The 18,105-nt window shown below is 35.7% G+C and overlaps 1 protein-coding gene and 1 long non-coding RNA gene across 2 annotated transcripts in view; both read left to right on the top strand.

The window, feature by feature from the left end:
- LOC119079153 overlaps positions 1-17,531 on the top strand; it is an 85,131-nt gene extending 67,600 nt beyond the window's left edge. The window contains exons 2-5 of the mRNA XM_037186969.1: positions 1,681-1,813; positions 2,272-2,483; positions 13,835-14,100; positions 14,257-17,531. Of these exons, the coding sequence (XP_037042864.1) occupies positions 1,681-1,813; positions 2,272-2,483; positions 13,835-14,100; positions 14,257-14,377 (732 nt within the window). The 3' untranslated portion in view covers positions 14,378-17,531. The remainder of the gene's footprint in view (positions 1-1,680; positions 1,814-2,271; positions 2,484-13,834; positions 14,101-14,256) is intronic.
- Positions 579-1,287, top strand: LOC119079155. The gene is made up of 3 exons (XR_005088119.1): positions 579-631; positions 786-788; positions 1,277-1,287. It is a non-coding gene; the product is annotated as an uncharacterized LOC119079155 (long non-coding RNA).
- Positions 17,532-18,105: the final 574 nt, after the last annotated feature.

Raw genomic sequence — 18,105 nt, forward strand, 5'->3', positions numbered from 1 at the left:
TTTTAAATTGAGTTGCATGGAGCCCCCGATGGGATTTTTCGAGCCAGTCCGGTACTGGTAAAGTACATAATACTGTGACATTTTCGCTAGTCGTTTTCCTCTCGACAAAATGCATATATTCAATTGATTCAGTGCTAGGCCGGTAAAAATTTCAAGTCTGTCACTTCTTTTGTTCAAATAATTTTCGACTCAAAATCTTTTACTTATTGGGTTTTGAAATGAACATGTTACAAAAGACCTCATTCACGTAAGCTTCTTAACACTTACTTTTGTCGCCATAATCGATAACATGACATCACAATACTGGAGGATGTATCTTTTGTATAATCCGGTGTCCGGTTAGATTTGGGTCGGATGATCATAATTCGACGCTTTTCACAATACCTCTAGTGTCAAAACTACGACTTTTCAGTAACGGCTGAAAGCGAAACATTTAAAGGCCAAAGAGCACAGCCAGTACCATATATGGTGGTGGATATATCAAAGAATTCGACAGCGACAATATTAGGCGTTCAGACGTAACCTCACTTAAGTTTCGTTAAATGTTCCGTTCATTTGCGAGATTTCACGAGATTTTGTTTCTAACGTGGATGCCATTTCAAACGTCCTTGAAGATGATTTATTACTATTAGTAATGCAGTGATCTAACATTAGTCAAGCTTGTTATACAACATAGACACTAAATTTACATTGTCATGAAATTAGCAATGTTGTTTGTTAGAGTGAAATATTTGTTTGAAATTCTAATTTCTTCATTTGATTATTCGTACATTACAATTCACTAGACGGTTTGATTGAACTATACTTCATGATAGTACGCGTATCTATTTAATCGAGTCTAATATTTGTTTGTTGGTTTGTCTCTCTATGGAAGTCTATGGCATCCAATGAAAGTCTAGAACAGGTATGGTCGATCGGCGAATTCGTCTTAAACACACTCACATTTTATGTCAAAATAATATGAAAATGAGTGCGTTTAAGTACGAAAATCAAATTTTTATGTCCTCCGGGCGAACAATAGACCATACCTGTTTTACACTTTCATTGATGGCATCTGCTGTGGAAGAGTTAGAAAAAGTATTCGATTTTTTTTCTTACAGAAGGGGAAATCAACTTTGAGCCGAAATTTGCTTAAGCTGATCACTCATATTTTGAAATTAATTCTGTGCTGTGGCCCGTTTGTAGCAAAATTTCAAACGAAGCATAAAATCTGTGGGACTCTTTTGAATTCGGTTCGATAGTAGTTGGGATAAAGTTCCATGAATGTTATTCTAAGAAAAGTTTTCAACAGTTTTCTAGTAATTTCACAAAACACAACTGCATTCATCACGGGAAAGTGGATGGTATTGGACTATTTTATCATAGAAACTAATCCCTTTGATTATTTCAAGAACTTAAGTATCTTCCCTAACAACCTTGTCGCACATTGTCCTCTCCCTTCAGTGGCAACCCAATTGACTCTGCATCTTTCTTTTGTAAATTACAAGTTGATTTTCCTTTGACGGAAGGTACTTCTTTGGTGTAATATATTTCAGACAGAAAATCTTGTTTTTATATCATAAATAATGGAATGCGAAACCAGATAATAAAGAAAAGATTTTTTTTTTTTAAATAAAATATTTTGTTTCATTTCAACGCAAATTTGATTTGATTTTTGATATTGTTTTTCTTTCGTTACAGGATTCAGACGATATCTACTCAAAATCATACATTCCAGGCACATTGACAAAACACAAGTTCGAAACGTTAGGTACTCGTGATGCAGTCAAAGATTCACGACAAAATTATCTTTCAAATCAGAAGAAAGAACAAGGTACGCATAGGATGATGTGTATATGAAAATTACATTAGATCGCATGTGAGGAAGTAATAAAATTTATTGCCAATTTTATAACAATTTCTGTGTTCCCTCCTCCTCGTCGTAAGAGTTTTACGATGAACCTTTTTTTATTCCTCGTTTGTTTTCGTACGGGTTGGTAACATTACATAATCATCGCGTTAAATTGCCGTAAATTTATTTTTCTATCGTCCTACGTCTTACACACCCACATTGATTTAACAGGCGTCGTTGTTTTAGATAGATGGAAGAGATTTCGGTTGTGTTTCCCATCTCTATGATAGAGTATGGCTACACGAACCACAGTCTTCCCGTTTTTTTCACTTTTAATTTTCCTTCGTTTACCTTTGTTATAACATTGCGAATCTCAATGTAATTTATTCATTTTCAAATATATTTTACGCTAAAGATTTGTATGCGTCTCTCATTCGTAGCTCTGGCTGCTGATCACGCCAACAAAATGTATTCGGAAGCAATATGCAAATGGCCAAAACCCAGAGTCATTGCTGTACAGAACGATCCAGATAAATTGTACACACCTCATTGTACGATTTTGCACAGATGTGGTGACGATGCCGGCTGCTGTTTAACGGATTCGCGAACGTGTGCGGTCAAATTATACGAACATGTTGACTTGTATTTTTATGTAAGTAAAAAAAAAATTGTTCTTTTCATTCCATTTGTCGATTGTCGACGAAAAAATATTTCCAACTGGAAAACTCGGAAAACTAAATTGTTTTCTGGATCTCTTTTATTTTACATTCGTAGAGTGTGCCACAGTAAACTCCGTTATTACAGAAAATCAGTGGACGGTTGTCTCATCTGTTATCTACAACGACGACAAAAAACATCAATGGCGATCTCAGATTTATATAGCAAAATGTATAAAAATGTCTTTAAATAATGAAGAAGAAGATTTTGCAACTAGATTCGTTTATATGTAATTTAACAACAAGCACAAACACACACTGAAAATGTAGATCTCAAATGAAATAGTAGATTCTACAATTATACTGGTGATATGTTAGCCGACTATGAAAGGATTAAACTAGAGTTAGAAAGCATATTTTAAGGGGGCGTACAATTATATTGAAAAAAGCTTTTACTTTGAACCGTGTTGTAAAATGTTTGAGCCACCGAGAATTGAAATATCACTCTTTTTAGCACTCATTTTAGTGTTGTAAAGTGACTTATCTCAGCACCCGTTTGATGTGATATTACAACACTCAAAGCAGTGTTGATATGGAATTTGTATGAGTTGTTACAGCGTTTGAGAAAATGCAAAGCAATGTGATCGATCAAAATTGAAGAGTGATTGTTTACAATGAAAATTAAGATTTTTTGTGCTCTTGTCTAGTTCCTCATTGTTCTACATGTTGTCAACAAAAGAAGCGTAAAGAGTGTCGTTTCACTCACACGTACGTGTGGAATTGAATAAACGTAAAGACAAACGCTAGTTCTATGTGGTGGAATAGGTGTGTAACAAATAAAACGAAAGAAACAAACGAAACCCACAAAAATTACATTCTTATGAGATCAGTTAAAATGCAAAATTTGCACACTTCATATGCCTCTGTGATTTAAAACGTTGTGCGTGTTGATGCAAAGTACTTTAATAGGCTCGCGATCGGCCTATACTTTGCATCTCGATTGCATAAATAACTATTACCTAACTAGTGTTAAGATAACGTGTATTTTCTACGTCGTTTAGGGAACACATTGCCCCAGTGAAAATGTCGGTCTCACGAGACCATGAAATACGTATTCTCAACGGTCTAATTCCAGTCTCAAAATTGCTGGAATTCTCAATTAGGTCTCAAAATATTTTTGTTTTTGCTAAAATCATTTCGGATGAACAAATGAGAATACCGTAGACCAAACGAGTAGTCTCTTTTCGAATATTATTTCGCCAGACTGTGCGAGACTGGATGAGTCGTCTCGTTGCAGTAATATACTCAGATCGCTTGAGACGAAACAAGTAGTCTCTTTGCTAACATTTATTGGTGAACTGTGCGAGACTGGATGAGTGGTCTCGTTGCAGTTATATGTCCAGATCGCTTGAGACGGAACAAGTAGTCTCTTTGCTAACATTTATTGGTGAACTGTGCGAAACTGGATGAGTGGTCTCGTTTGAAGAAAATATTTTCTTCGATATCTGAGACCGGTTGAGTGGTCTTGTTTGAAGAAAATATTTTCTTTGATATCTGAGACCGGTTGAGTGGTCTTGTTTGAAGAAAATATTTTCTTTGATATCTGAGACCGAGTGAGTGGTCTTTTTGGAAGAAAATATTTTCTTCAATTACTGAGACCGGTTGAGTGGTCTCATTTGAAGAAAATATTTTCTTTGATATCTGAGACCGGTTGAGTGGTCTCATTTGAAGAAAATATTTTCTTTGATATCTGAGACCGGTTGAGTGGTCTCATTTGAAGAAATAATTTTTCCGATTTCTGAGACCGGTTGAGTGTTCTCATTTGAAGAAAATATTTTTTCAATTCTTTGAGACCGGTCGAGTGGTCTCTTTTGAAGAAAATATTTTTTCAATGCTTTGAGACCGGTCGAGTGGTCTCTGTTGAAGAAAATATTTTTGGCAATTCTTTGAGACCGGTCGAGTGGTCTCTTTTGAAGAAAATATTTTTGGCAATTCTTTGAGACCGGTCGAGTGGTCTCTTTTGAAGAAAATATTTTTTCAATTCTTTGAGACCGGTCGAGTGGTCTCTTTTGAAGAAAATATTTTTTCAATTCTTTGAGACCGGTCGAGTGGTCTCTTTCGAAGAAAATATTTTTTCAATTCTTTGAGACCGGTCGAGTGGTCTCTTTCGAAGAAAATGCTAATTTTATAAATAAATGCAACCGAATAGTTGAGGTTTTGCGTTCTTTTGGTTCGTTCTGCAGATCCAGTGAGACAACTGTTTTAAATTAAATCAAACGTTTTATTCCACTCAACCACTCAACCGGTCTCAGATATCAAAGAAAATATTTTCTTCAAATGAGACCACTCAACCGGTCTCAGATATCAAAGAAAATATTTTCTTCAAATGAGACCACTGAACCGGTCTCAGTAATCGAAGATAATATTTTCTTCAAATGAGACCACTAAACCGGTCTCAGAAATCGAAAAAATTATTTCTTCAAATGAGACCACTAAACCGGTCTCAGAAATCGAAAAAATGATTTCTTCAAATGAGACCACTCTACCGGTCTCAGAAATCGAAAAAATGATTTCTTCAAATGAGACCACTCTACCGGTCTCAGATATCAAAGAAAATATTTTCTTCAAATGAGACCACTCAACCGGTCTCAGATATCAAAGAAAATATTTTCTTCAAATGAGACCACTCAACCGGTCTCAGTAATTGAAGAAAATATTTTCTTCCAAAAAGACCACTCACTCGGTCTCAGATATCGAAGAAAATATTTTCTTCAAATGAGACCACTGAACCGGTCTCAGTAATTGAAGAAATTATTTTCTTCAAAAAAGACCACTCACTCGGTCTCAAGCCTCCTGCCAATGAGACTGCTCATCCGACCTCGGAAATTGTAACAACGGTTCAAAATTAGAACTCCAAATAGATATATCTGATTTAGCAGCACGTGAACGTCGACGGCCGTCCAAATTGAAAGTTAAGCATCATTCGTCGCGGTTAGTACTTGGATGGGTGACCGGAAAAAACATTACAAATAAAAAAAGGTAAAATAAAAAAATTCAAATATTACTAACGATTCTACAATTTCAGTCAGTTTGGTCTAGCGAATTATAAACAAGAATAGACCGGCTGAAGCCTGGTGAGGTCTTTTTTCATTTTTTTTTTCAATTTCTGTTTACTACTAGCTTGGTACTCATTCAAGTACCACTTTGGTATTCAACTACCAAATTTTGGAATTATAAATAGGCAAGCAAGCCGATTAATTTCATCAGTCGGTGTGCAGCTATCAAACAGTAAAAATATCTACAACATCCGTATTAGTCAACTACCATGTTGGTAGTCAACTATCACTTTGGTAGTCAACTACCACTTTGGTAGTCAGTCAACTACCACTTTGGTAGTCAGTCAACTACCACTTTGGTAGTCAGTCAACTACCACTTTGGTAGTCAGTCAACTACCACTTTGGTAGTCAGTCCACTACCACTTTGGTAGTCAGTCAACTACCACTTTGGTAGTCAGTCAACTACCACTTTGGTAGTCAGTCAACTACCACTTTGGTAGTCAGTCAACTACCACTTTGGTAGTCATTCAACTACCACTTTGGTAGTCAACTACCAAATACTCGATTTATAAATAGACCAGCAGGCCGAATAATTTCGTCAGTCGGTGTGCGTCTCTCGAGTAAGAAACATCTTTGCTGCTATATAGTTTGGGGGTCTAACTACCAACAACTACCAAATTGCAATGTCTGCTATGAACGATCGGTTACCAGATAACAAATAATAATTGATTTGCCTGGTGTTGGTTTGCTCATAGTAGCATTGCAATTTACCAACGTGGTAGTCAACTACCAAATTGTTGAGTTATAAATAGGCAAGCAGGCAGAATAATTTCGTCATTCGGTGCGTAGCTCTCAAACGGTAAACATCTCTGCTGCTAAATATTTTGGGGGTCCAACTACCAACAACTACCAAACTTTCAAATTGCAATGTCTGCTATGAGCGATTGGTTACCAGATAACAAATAATAATTGATTTGCCTGGTGTTGGTTTGTTCATAGTAGCATTGCAATTTGAACTTTTATCAATCACATTTTATTTGTGACACAGACGGACGGACGGACAGACGGACAGACGGACGGACGGACGGACGGACGGACGGACGGACGGACGGACGGACGGACAGATGAAGTGCCCACAATAGGTCTTTTTTTCCTATGGAAAAAAGACCTAAAAAAGTAAAGGGTAGTGGCCATCTGTGAACTCAACATAGAAGTACAAAAAAAATCTTCCGATAAATAACGAACGAAGAAAAAAGTTCTAAAAAGAAATCAAATATGAAAAGTCTCAAACGGTCTAGAAAAAACTGAAAAAAGAGAAGTCTCAAACGGTCTAGAAAAAACTCAAAAATTAGAAGTCTGAAAAAGTTTTTTTTTTTATGACACTCATTTATCCTCATCCAGTCTCACAAGGTCTAACAAATCCAAAATGAGACCACTCATCCATTCTCACAACGTCTAACAAACCCAAAAGGAGACCACTCATCCAGTCTCACAAGGTCTAACAAATCCAAAATGAGACCACTCATCCAGTCTCACAAGGTCCAACAAATCCAAAATGAGACCACTCATCCAGTCTCACAAGGTCCAACAAATCCAAAATGAGACCACTCAGTCAGTCTCACTACGTCTAGCAAATCCGAAACCAGACCACTCATCCAGTCTCACTACGTCTAGCAAATCCGAAACCAGACCACTCATCCAGTCTCACTACGTCTAGCAAATCCGAAACCAGACCACTCATCCAGTCTCACTACGTCTAGCAAATCCGAGACCAGACCACTCATCCAGTCTCACTACGTCTAGCAAATCCGAAAGCAGACCACTCATCCAGTCTCACTACGTCTAGCAAATCCGAAAGCAGACCACTCAGTCAGTCTCACTACGTCTAGCAAATCCGAAAGCAGACCACTCAGTCAGACTAGAACATCCTCAAATGAGTCTAAAGAGAGACGTCTCATGAATTTTGGATGAACTCCGATGAACTATTTCGATAAATTCTCGGTCTCAAATATTCTCAAAGGCTCGAAATACGTAGTCTCACGGCCATACAAAAGTTTCGGTCTCAAAAAGGGTCTCAAATACGTTTTTTTTTTTCACCGGGGTGTTCTTTTTTTTAGCGAATTCGATTTCAAAACTCGCGTCCGGCTCGTGCTGGACACCTCTAATTCGCTCGTAAAAAGCCCTTTATAAGTAAGGTTTGAAAACATTAGATGTCTATGTTCCTAAAACAGGACAGTGTATTAAACAAATTTTGGCACTGTAAAAAAATCTGGAAAGTTTTTTCATACAAAAGAGTACTCTATTTGGCAGCTCACACTAGAAGGTTGAACCACTTTTGCTTGAAGTGCGTTGCTCTGTTACATAAATCGTTGAATGAATCTCGGTGCAAAGTACTTTATAAGGCTCACTAACATCTAAAGTACTTTGAGGGATTGTTTTGAAAGTGAACCAGGCTCCGTCGGAGTTTATTTTGGCGACGCGACGCTTTGTTTACATGTCTAGTCGCTCCGTGTACAGACAGTACACGGGACTCATAATGTCAAAAGCAAAGCAAAGTTGACGTTTTCGTGTTAGTGATATAATTTTTCAATGAATTTCGGTCATAATTCCTCTAGGTAGTCTACCTCTATGTGCCTAGTTCACCAGCCAAAAAAATAATATTAAAATTAAACGACTGCGATCTTAGGCTTTTTGGGGCCAAGGGCAATCTGGGCATGTAAACCAAGCGTCGCTAAAAAATGGCTCCGATGGAACTTGGTCCGCTTTCAAAAAAATCCTTTTTGCACTCGTCATAATGGTTGAGGTTATTTATGAAAATGAGTGCAAAGTACTTTATTAGGCTCTAGATGTTTATGACACGAGGCCAAACAGAGTACTTTGCACCGACATTCATACAATGATTTATGCAGCAGATGGCATATAAAGTTCGTAGCTTTTAAAGATTGTGCAAGTCACCATTTGCGTAAATAACTCTTTTTATACCAACTACGAAAGTTGATACTTTCAGATTTCGCCCCCGAGATGAGGAGTGAAAGTAATAGAATTCACGTTTGACTCTAATCAATGAAGTCAATTTTTACGAGGACAACGTCTTATTCATCTGATTTTAAGTGCCACTGAAGCACCACTTAAAACCTATGAGAGGCGATTTTTCCGATGGAATGTCTTAAACATACAAGCTTTGTCGACTTTCACATAGACATAAGAGTTTTTTTTAAGTCAAACGTAGAATTCAAGTCTAGCTCAAATTCAAATTTAGTAAATTTACCCAACTCATGCTACAGTGGAATTTTTAATTTACGATAAAGATGTAGAACTTGAGTGTTGTGATCAAAGGAATTTCAAACTTTAGCAAATATGAAATTCCGTATCATCTCAACCTAATGACTATTTCTGTAAAATATATTTCGAAAGACCATCGCATCGCATCATTTGCTATAAAATGTTATCTCCTTTAGCATGCACACTCATGTTTATTGCATTTAGTTCTACCTACTTTATAGCCACTGAGTGTATAAGTCATAATATTTTCACATCATCAATGTAATGTCGCATCGTTTGTTCAAAAGAAAAACGAAACGATGATGTCGGCCCATATATCAATTCGTATTGAATAAACAAATATGATAACCAGATTGTTTACTCCCTCAAAAATCATTAAATTCAAGTAGTATCCCACAACATCAATATTTAATGGCCACATAAATTTAGAGTCTCAACTCTTTCACAGATTTTTTTTTCTTTTCTCTTTCTCCCGAAAAACACATCAAACAGACAATTCTAAATTCGGTTGACAATAAATATCTAGACACACATCTCCGCACACAGCATTCGCATCAGTCAACAATTATTTATTAGAAGATTTTTTTGTCGTACATATAATTGGAGCTCGTTACTTTCTTTATATGGTGATGACGGAGTGACTCAATTAATAAACATTATGTTCATTTCGTCGAGATTTCTTAAACGAATTGATAAAAACGATTAAATAAGTTTCCAAGATAAAAAAAAAATTCTTATCCAAAAACTAGTTTTCCAGCTGATAAACATCTCATTTAAAGTTGTTCACATTATCGTTGCATATCTCATGCCGTTTTGAATTCTTTTGATTGCCTCGTTCATCTTTATGTATTTATATATCTATAGAGATACCATAGCATTTGTAGTAAAAAGAAAAATGTCTTGTCGTCAAAGTAGTTTCAGCACAATATTGTATTATGGACTGTGTGATGTGATAAAATATCAAGTGTGTTAATTACCATACAAATTGTTGAATTATACATCAGTCGGCTTCTTACACATTTTTTTTCATTTCTTCTTCTCTCTGTAACTTTGGTTTGGCATCTTAATTAAACATTTTAAGACTCACGCATACAATACGTACCGCAGAGGTTCTGTATCTACTCCGACTGTTTCGCGTCTAGCAATCTTACTAGCAATCGAACAATTACGTGCGAATGATAAGGTTGGCATTCCTCCTATAATGATAGCGAGTATATTCGTTTCCATTTCATTTTCGTGTCACTTATGCATTCGTGATAAATTATCACATTCACAGCTAATTTGAATAGACAAGAGAGAAAGATCCAATTAACATCTTTCGGTCTTTTGCTTCTTTTTCGGGTATGTTTTCGTATATTGTGTAGATATGTTGCACGGGTACATCAATTAAAATGCAATAAATTGTCTCCACATGAATCGTTGAACTCATTTTCCATTTGATTATGCACTGGTATGTGTTGTACTTTCCGCGATAGAATTACCGAAAAATGTTAATTTTAATGAAATGTCCGAGACTTCTTTTTGTCGTGTTTGTGGCAGTCAGCACAGACTGATATTGTTTTTATGGGAAATTTTGGGAATTTCAGTGAATGGACGATTATTGCGCAGCTAGAATGAAGCACGACATAGTAAACAGACAGGCAGCAGTGGCTGATTTGACTAGCCACTTTTAGTTCTTTCATTTGCTTAGACTTTGACGCAAATGCTTACAAATGACAATTCATTTTAGCGGTAAGATCGTCCTAAATGAAATGCTCAGACATGTGTTGAGCAGTTGACTGTTTAGAGTGAATGCAATGAATTTCAATTCATAGAACCATAATCGATTTTGCATAGCCAATCTATTTCAAACTATGGTGGCTGCCGATATTACTACCAAAAAAAATTGTTATCTGCGCTCCTGAGTGAAAATGAAGATCTGAAAAAAATTCGAAATACGTGATCTCAAGTCTTAAAAGACAATAGATTTGAGACCGTGATACAACGTATTTCGTTCCTTTGAGACTTACGTTTTTCCCCAAGACGTTCTCAAAATATAGGCCTATCATATGCCTTAAAAAAGAGTATTGTGTGCACTTACTGCCCAAGGTGTCCTTGACCTACCAGCACCGCCTTGCTGACTGCACCGACATCTCTGTCGACCTAGATGTACTTTAATGGTCAGTATAAAAATTTCAAAAAAGTGGTCAATGGTGGATTGTTAGTTTAGGCATGGATGGTGTGCTCGACCTCTTCTACAATATCGGACCACGAGCTAACTTGTGGCATTAAATATAAGTAAAACTCCCAAGGTCAAATGTTCGATATTCGTGGACCATCGAAACCTTCAGAACATTGTTGAAAAAATTACCTAACTTTCCGAGAAATAATCATTGAAAACACAATAAAGTCCTCCTAGAAGACATTTCGTGAACACATGCCGTTATTGCATGATACCTTACTAGTACCAATGTATTCTATCTACCAGCTCTATACCACACTGCCGTCTTAAATATCGTATGTTAAAATGAATGAAGTAATAGATTTTGTACCGAACATCCAAAAATAGGCCAAACAACAACGGATTTTATGAATATCCTTGAATCACTGTCGTTTTCCCGTGTTAAAGGATTTAATTTAATAACAGAGAAAATCTACAAATGGAACGATTACCGTAAATAACGACAGATCCGAAAATAGTCCACCCTCTCACAACGAATCAGGACAAAGTCTTGTAAACAATATGTCCCTATGTTAGCAAACCATTTTTCTTCCATTCCGCAAAATATTTTTTTTCTTCATTTTAATGCCACGAAGATTAATTTTCATTTGAGATGGTAAATTAATGGAATGGAAATTAGGTGCAAAAAATGTTATTCGGGATTAGAATACCAGACTACATGACGCGTAGTTGAAGGCGAGTATATGACGATGTTGTTGTTGTTGTATATCATCTACGTTCTGTATGTGTTGTGTTGCGTATATCCTGTTCAAAACCGCATATTAAATGCGGAGACGAGTGAAACTTCAGCGAGAAACTTGGGTGAATTACAATCAACATTTTTCAGATAACCATCAATGTGTGAAAATGAGGAAAAGTTTTTCACTTCACTAATTTCGATTTATGGCTTTTCATTTCCTTCGCTTCTTAACTAATTCTTCAGGCGCCCCATGTTAAAGCCATGCCTGTATGCGAAATAGCAAAAGGGTTAAACCTTTTTGGATGTTTTGTGTGTACTTAAAAGTCTGATAATTTATAACAATTCGGTGCTCAATGCTCAATTACACATTTTGTGAAGTTTTCGAACTTTTCAGCTAAAATTTCATTTAATTTTCGTGCGAGAAAAAGTTCACTGTCTCCTGGGAAATCTAACAGATTTAGCGTGTTACGGACGGCTATGTCACCTGTTGGCGGTGAAAAAAAAATAGCGACGAGCTTTGATTCACGATTCTTTTAACAGCAAAATATATGTTGAGACAAATGAAATTAGTTAACCTTTCACAAACGGCAAGCATATCAATCGGCAGTATAATCATTGAATCTATTACTTCGTCCGTCCTATTACTGTATAAGACTGTATACGTTACAACAAATCGCTTATTTGGGTCGTCGGTCTCGATAACAGATGACATAGACGTCAGAGACCGCATGATAGCACAGCTATGAAAATGTGTTTATAGTGAAAGATAAGTGACCTTCTAACACACTGCGCACTTGAATCTATTTAGCACTTTAGTGTGAAAACGGAAATTAAGACGATAGTCAAATTACGATTGGTTAGTGTATGTTCTTGACCCTTTGCATAGCACTCTCAAGCACCGAAGCTGACTTTGACCTCACTCAATTATAAGGCCAAAAGCACTCTTGTTGGTGTTGGCTATTTTTTACATTTTGATAACAATTGTATGAAAACGAATAGCTAACTTTGATTGTTTCAGCCCTCTATTTGAGTGACATCAATGTCAGCGTCTGTCCTTGCTTGAGAGTGCTATGCTCTTTGCCAATTCGAATAAAATCGTTTTAGCAACTACATGTTTTTCCCTAGCACAATGTTGCCCCATATTCCGAAGATATACATGATTGCATTCAAAATGGATTGTTCGGTTCCATTGAAAATGCTTGAAAGCTTCAATGAATACATTAATTCATTATTCCGCCCATTTTGTGTAGCTTTACACTTTTTCGAATCAGAATACATACCGGAAGGTTCTACTTTTTCAACATTTTTTTGGCCTCAAATATTTCCAGCGAAATATGTCGAGCATTTCCTGGATCGGTATGATGGTATGAATAGAAAATCCAATTTTTTTTTTGTTCATATTAAATCCGACAGAATGATAGCCTGTAACAGTGTATATAGGCCCCTAATGTTATGGAATTTGCAACAAATTTGATTTCGGTTTATGCATATTTAACGTAGTTTCATGTTTATGTCTTTAGAACACCACAGTGAATGGTAATGTTGTGCTACGATGAATTTTTATAGATTCGCTTAGAGCGCGCATTCCCAACAATTTGTACAACATGGTTCGGGTTCTCGGAAGGAAACGTACGGAAAATATCTACAATAGAACAAACATGCACAACCACTTTTGTTTCGTGATTTCTCTTTTTATATCAAATTTAAGATTTCGTCATTCTACTCCAATGAGTAATACATAGAGGCACACCACTTTTGACGTTCAGAAACATTTAGTTAACTCGAAATTTTAGCAATTGTTCCGGATTCCGATATTTTCAGTTCACTTCAGATTAGTTGAGGTAAGTTTTCGAACTTGTAAAATTCAGGCGGCGACAAAAGTAAACGAAGATATCTGGCAATGCAGTATGTTAAAACTAATGTAGCAAAAGATTCTCTATCAAACCCATGAAAGAAATTAGATGAAACGGAGTAATGTAAAGTACTGAACTGAACATATAGTGTCCATAACTTCCTACACCACAACTCATGATGTTTTCAACCTACCGCAGACCAAAAAAACACTCACCAGACCATTCGTAACAATGTTGATTTACTCTTGTCCTCAGGTCAAATCAATTCACCAGCGCACCGGCACCATCGAGAAGCGAACATTCGTCAATCACACCGAATGTTTCTGTGATAGCAAATCCAATGCCAAATCACCGCGACCAGAGCCAATGCGTCTTGCTACCATTATTTCTTGCACATGTACCAAGGCTTTCGAACAAGTCCTCGAAGAGGATGGAACATGTCGTTGCGATTGTTCGTCCAGTAACTATGCATGCGATTGGAAGAAAAAGGGACGGGAGCATTTTTCAATGGAAGATCGAAAGTGAGTAATTTTCTTGGTTTTAGAATGACGAGATGAGACACTTCTTCTGAACTCAATCGAATGGGTCAAAATGTGTGTCATCCCTCGTTCAAAATTTTTAATTTTTTATATTCTCTGCTCTTCAAATTTGTACAATATTTTTGTCCACCATGCCAGATGTATATTGGAGGGACGATGCAATCCACCAACATGTGAGTACGGCCGTTATGATAAAAGGCACGGACGTTGTCCGAGGAAGGAGGATAAATTAGCCACCGGATTTTCGTATCATTCTTAATAAGTAAAATTTTGATCAAAAGAGGAAAACATTTTTTTTAGATGCAATCAAATGTGTAGTGTTATGATTAAACGTTTAAATGGCGTTGTGCTTTTCTGTTTCTTGTTGAAAAAATGCACCACGCAACAAAATATTGAGATAATTTAGACTTTCGATCGCATTCAAACAAAATAAGATGTGTCCTGAAATGACCTCCAAAAAAACCGAGGGCAAAAAAAAACCTTTTTCAGTGATGTCAGTGTGAGTTTTCATTTAATGTTCTCCCTGCAATGATTTTTGATGGGCTGACTTGCTCCTTTGTTCTTACCTAAAAGTCCCTCTATGTAAACGTTACCACAACAGAAAGCCCCCACACCTAACGTCAAATAGCCAGACGATCTCCATTAGTGGGATTTGTTATACAATTCAGCCAGATGCGATTAAAAAAAATAATCGGGAGACAATTTGCTCAGTCCATATCCCAATCCCACCTAAATGATCATATCATTTTCCATTAATTTAGTATAAAAACATCCAACCAATTCAGGACGCAATGGCTACCACGACTCGTTTTGGAAAAATATTTGTTTTTCGAAATTTCTCGAATTTTCTTTAAAATGATTTTTAAGGCCAAGAAAATTCTGAGGCTCTGAGGTGATGTATGCCCAAAACAATTCGAAAGACCCGAAAAATTGAAATTTTCAAACAAAAATTGAAAATGTCCATCGAGCGCTCGGTAGCCCAGTACGACCAGTCCGGTCCTGAATCAATCTATGAAAGCCTAAATCGCATTCGATCAACGAGAACATCTCATTTTCCGGAATCTCTCAATTGAATATAGCGTTGACTTCTATCACGGATTTCTATGTAGTAAAATATGAAATCACCTGACTTCTAGTCATATGTGAATAATTACAATAATTTTAAGCATTTAAATGATTTTATCTCCTAAGTCTTTTTTATACACTTTAAGCATGCTCTCGTATGCATCGAATAAATTAGAATATTTTTAAGACAACGAATCGAAGCAAGTGGCAGCCTTTCACTACTTTTCTTTTACCATGTAACACGACATACACAGTCAGAGGCTGTGAAATCTCAGCAAGAATTGGCTTCAGCTGTTTTTCAACTGATCCACACATGTAGTCAAAACTATTTATACTTGTTTATAAGGTTCAACCGTAACGGTTGAAGCTGCTGCCCGCTCATGGTAGTGGTAAGGCCGTATAAAGTCGTATGAACAGTTTTGATTGTTTGTGTGGATCAGCTGAAAAACAGCTGAACAAATTCATGCTAAAATGTCACTACATGTAACTGTAGATTAGAAAATCTTCTTTGTCGGTTCACAGATTCGTGTAGAGTACTACCTTTTCTGCAAGTTTTACAAAAAAAAACCTGTGTTAGATCGATGAAAATAGAGTCGATCTGCTAAAGGAAACCTTTTCTTCAAGAGCACTACTTAAAATCAGCTGTTGTTTTGCATTAAGCGAAGTACGAAAAATATTTTAAGACCTTACTGCACAATTTAAATTACGAACACTCCTCGCTCCAATGTTTAAGAAAAAGCTCAGAAAATATAAAGTTTTTTTTATTATTATTCTCTTTGTTTCTTGGTCTTCTGGACCTCGAGCTTATGACTTTTGTTTTCGGGCGTTCGGAGAGTCCTAACGAGGGTTGATCTGAGTATATCTCATCCAACAGACATCGTAGAAAATTTGTGTCAAGATAAAGCCAAATAAAGTTTTTGATCGAAGATTTTTTGTGTTAGACAGCTTCGAATTTTCAACTTTGTCTGGCCTCTGGCGCTACTCTATTTTCAATTGAAATCGTATCTTCATTTCAAAAATACCATTTCTCATCGGTCCATGGCGACAGTGGCACTGTTCCAATGCTCTAAGAATCCTCTACCATTTTGCGCACGAACAGTTCTAGCGAATCATAACTGAAATGAAATTTAAATTCTGTGTGTTCTGCTTGCGCTGTAAAAAAAATGTGAAGACAGACTTTATCAGCATTTTGTAATAGAAAGAAAACAACTTAATTTTCGATTTATTCAAAGATTTATTTCCCGTTCATATCCACAACATTTTACTTCTTAAAATATTGAAAATATGTAGTGGTCAAAAAAGTTCTTCGCAATAAATTACTCGTAATTAAACAGTCCCTGTCTCTTTCCAATTCTCGTTTTAAATTTTTTTTTTAAGAAAGTGAAATAATTCCATAATTATTAGCCATAAATAGCGACAATGCGTCATTTGTATTTACATATTTTTTACATTTTTATTTAAATTAACTTTACAGAGATTTGTGTTTTTTCTTTTTAAATTTTTATATTCCAGCAAATTTGATTTGTTATTTATGAAATTGTTATGTAAGTGAATGCGAACGAACAATAATTGAATTAGACATTAAATTAAGGCTAACGGTTTAACAGACGTAAAAAAATGAACATTTAGTACTGTGTGTTCTTGGAAGACATGTACGTAGAGAAAATGTATTTGTGTTAAACGATTAAGATACCACCAACTGGTACCTGGCATCGTAATAACAGAAAAATGTTAGCAAAAATCGTTGGAAGTTTTTACATTTTGGGTATGCTGATGTAAGATGAACATTCAGTTTCGATGCGACATCCCTGCTTCTCCTTGTACTTTACCTTTTACATTCTAAATTCAGATATGGACCCTCCACAATTTAATAATGTCGTGATACCTGCCTGAAGTAATTGCAAAATTTATATAAAACAGAATTTCCTTAGGGTTTTCTTGCAATTACGCCAAAAGACTGTCGCGATTGGGTAAATTTAGTCAATCGTTTCCACCAACACTATGCAATGTTAATTCGAAAATATTTACATTACCTATAAAATGGGTCCACCCGAGAGCCATGTATATGTTTTATCGGTCGGCTTAAAAGCTCTACTTTAATAATTCATTACAAAAACAAAACGAAAAATGTTGAACATATTTACGAGCAGAGCAAGGTTACCACCCATACTTGATAGTCAAGTTAATGGTACTTGATATCCGATTGAACTTTCGCATAGAATTGTGAATTATGCACAACCACTCGAAGTAGTCCAAAGTTTAAACTTTCCACACGAAAAGTGCACTTTACAATTTAAACAAAAAATTGAAAATTTGTTATGTTAAAATAGTTAAGCTATGTTTCAAGATAAAAAAAAAGGAAAAACCAACAAGGTGACCATACTGGATGTTTACCGTGAATGTGCACCGTTACTATATATTTTAAGTAAATAATTTATTTAGAATGCAAATGTGTGAAGACTACAATATACAATATTCTTGTATAATGAAAAAAGAAGTTGTTTTGTCGAGATAATTATAGTGAAAAAGAAATTAATTTAACCAAATATTAAATCAAATAATATATTAAATATTAGTCACAGCCCCCTGATCCCAGAAAATGTGTCCATATCATCAACATAAAATCAGACTTAAATTAAAATGAAAAACAGAACGAAATGATAAAGATTGAGATGAAAAACGACACAATGTATGAAAGCAAAATATAGTGAGCGAAAACTCCTATAATGGCAAATAAAATAAAGTGAAATTTAGAAGTATTATTATTATTATGATAATTAGATTATTGATAAAACATAATAAATGAAATGGAACACTTTCAGAAAAATAAAATCAATTAAACAAAATTAAAAACCAAAAAAAAACTTTTTACTCTAAAAACTGACCCCAATTTACTTTTAAACACAATTAGAATAGAATACC

Source organism: Bradysia coprophila, unplaced genomic scaffold, assembly GCF_014529535.1.
Source record: "Bradysia coprophila strain Holo2 unplaced genomic scaffold, BU_Bcop_v1 contig_297, whole genome shotgun sequence".
Classification (NCBI taxonomy): Eukaryota; Metazoa; Arthropoda; class Insecta; order Diptera; family Sciaridae; genus Bradysia; species Bradysia coprophila.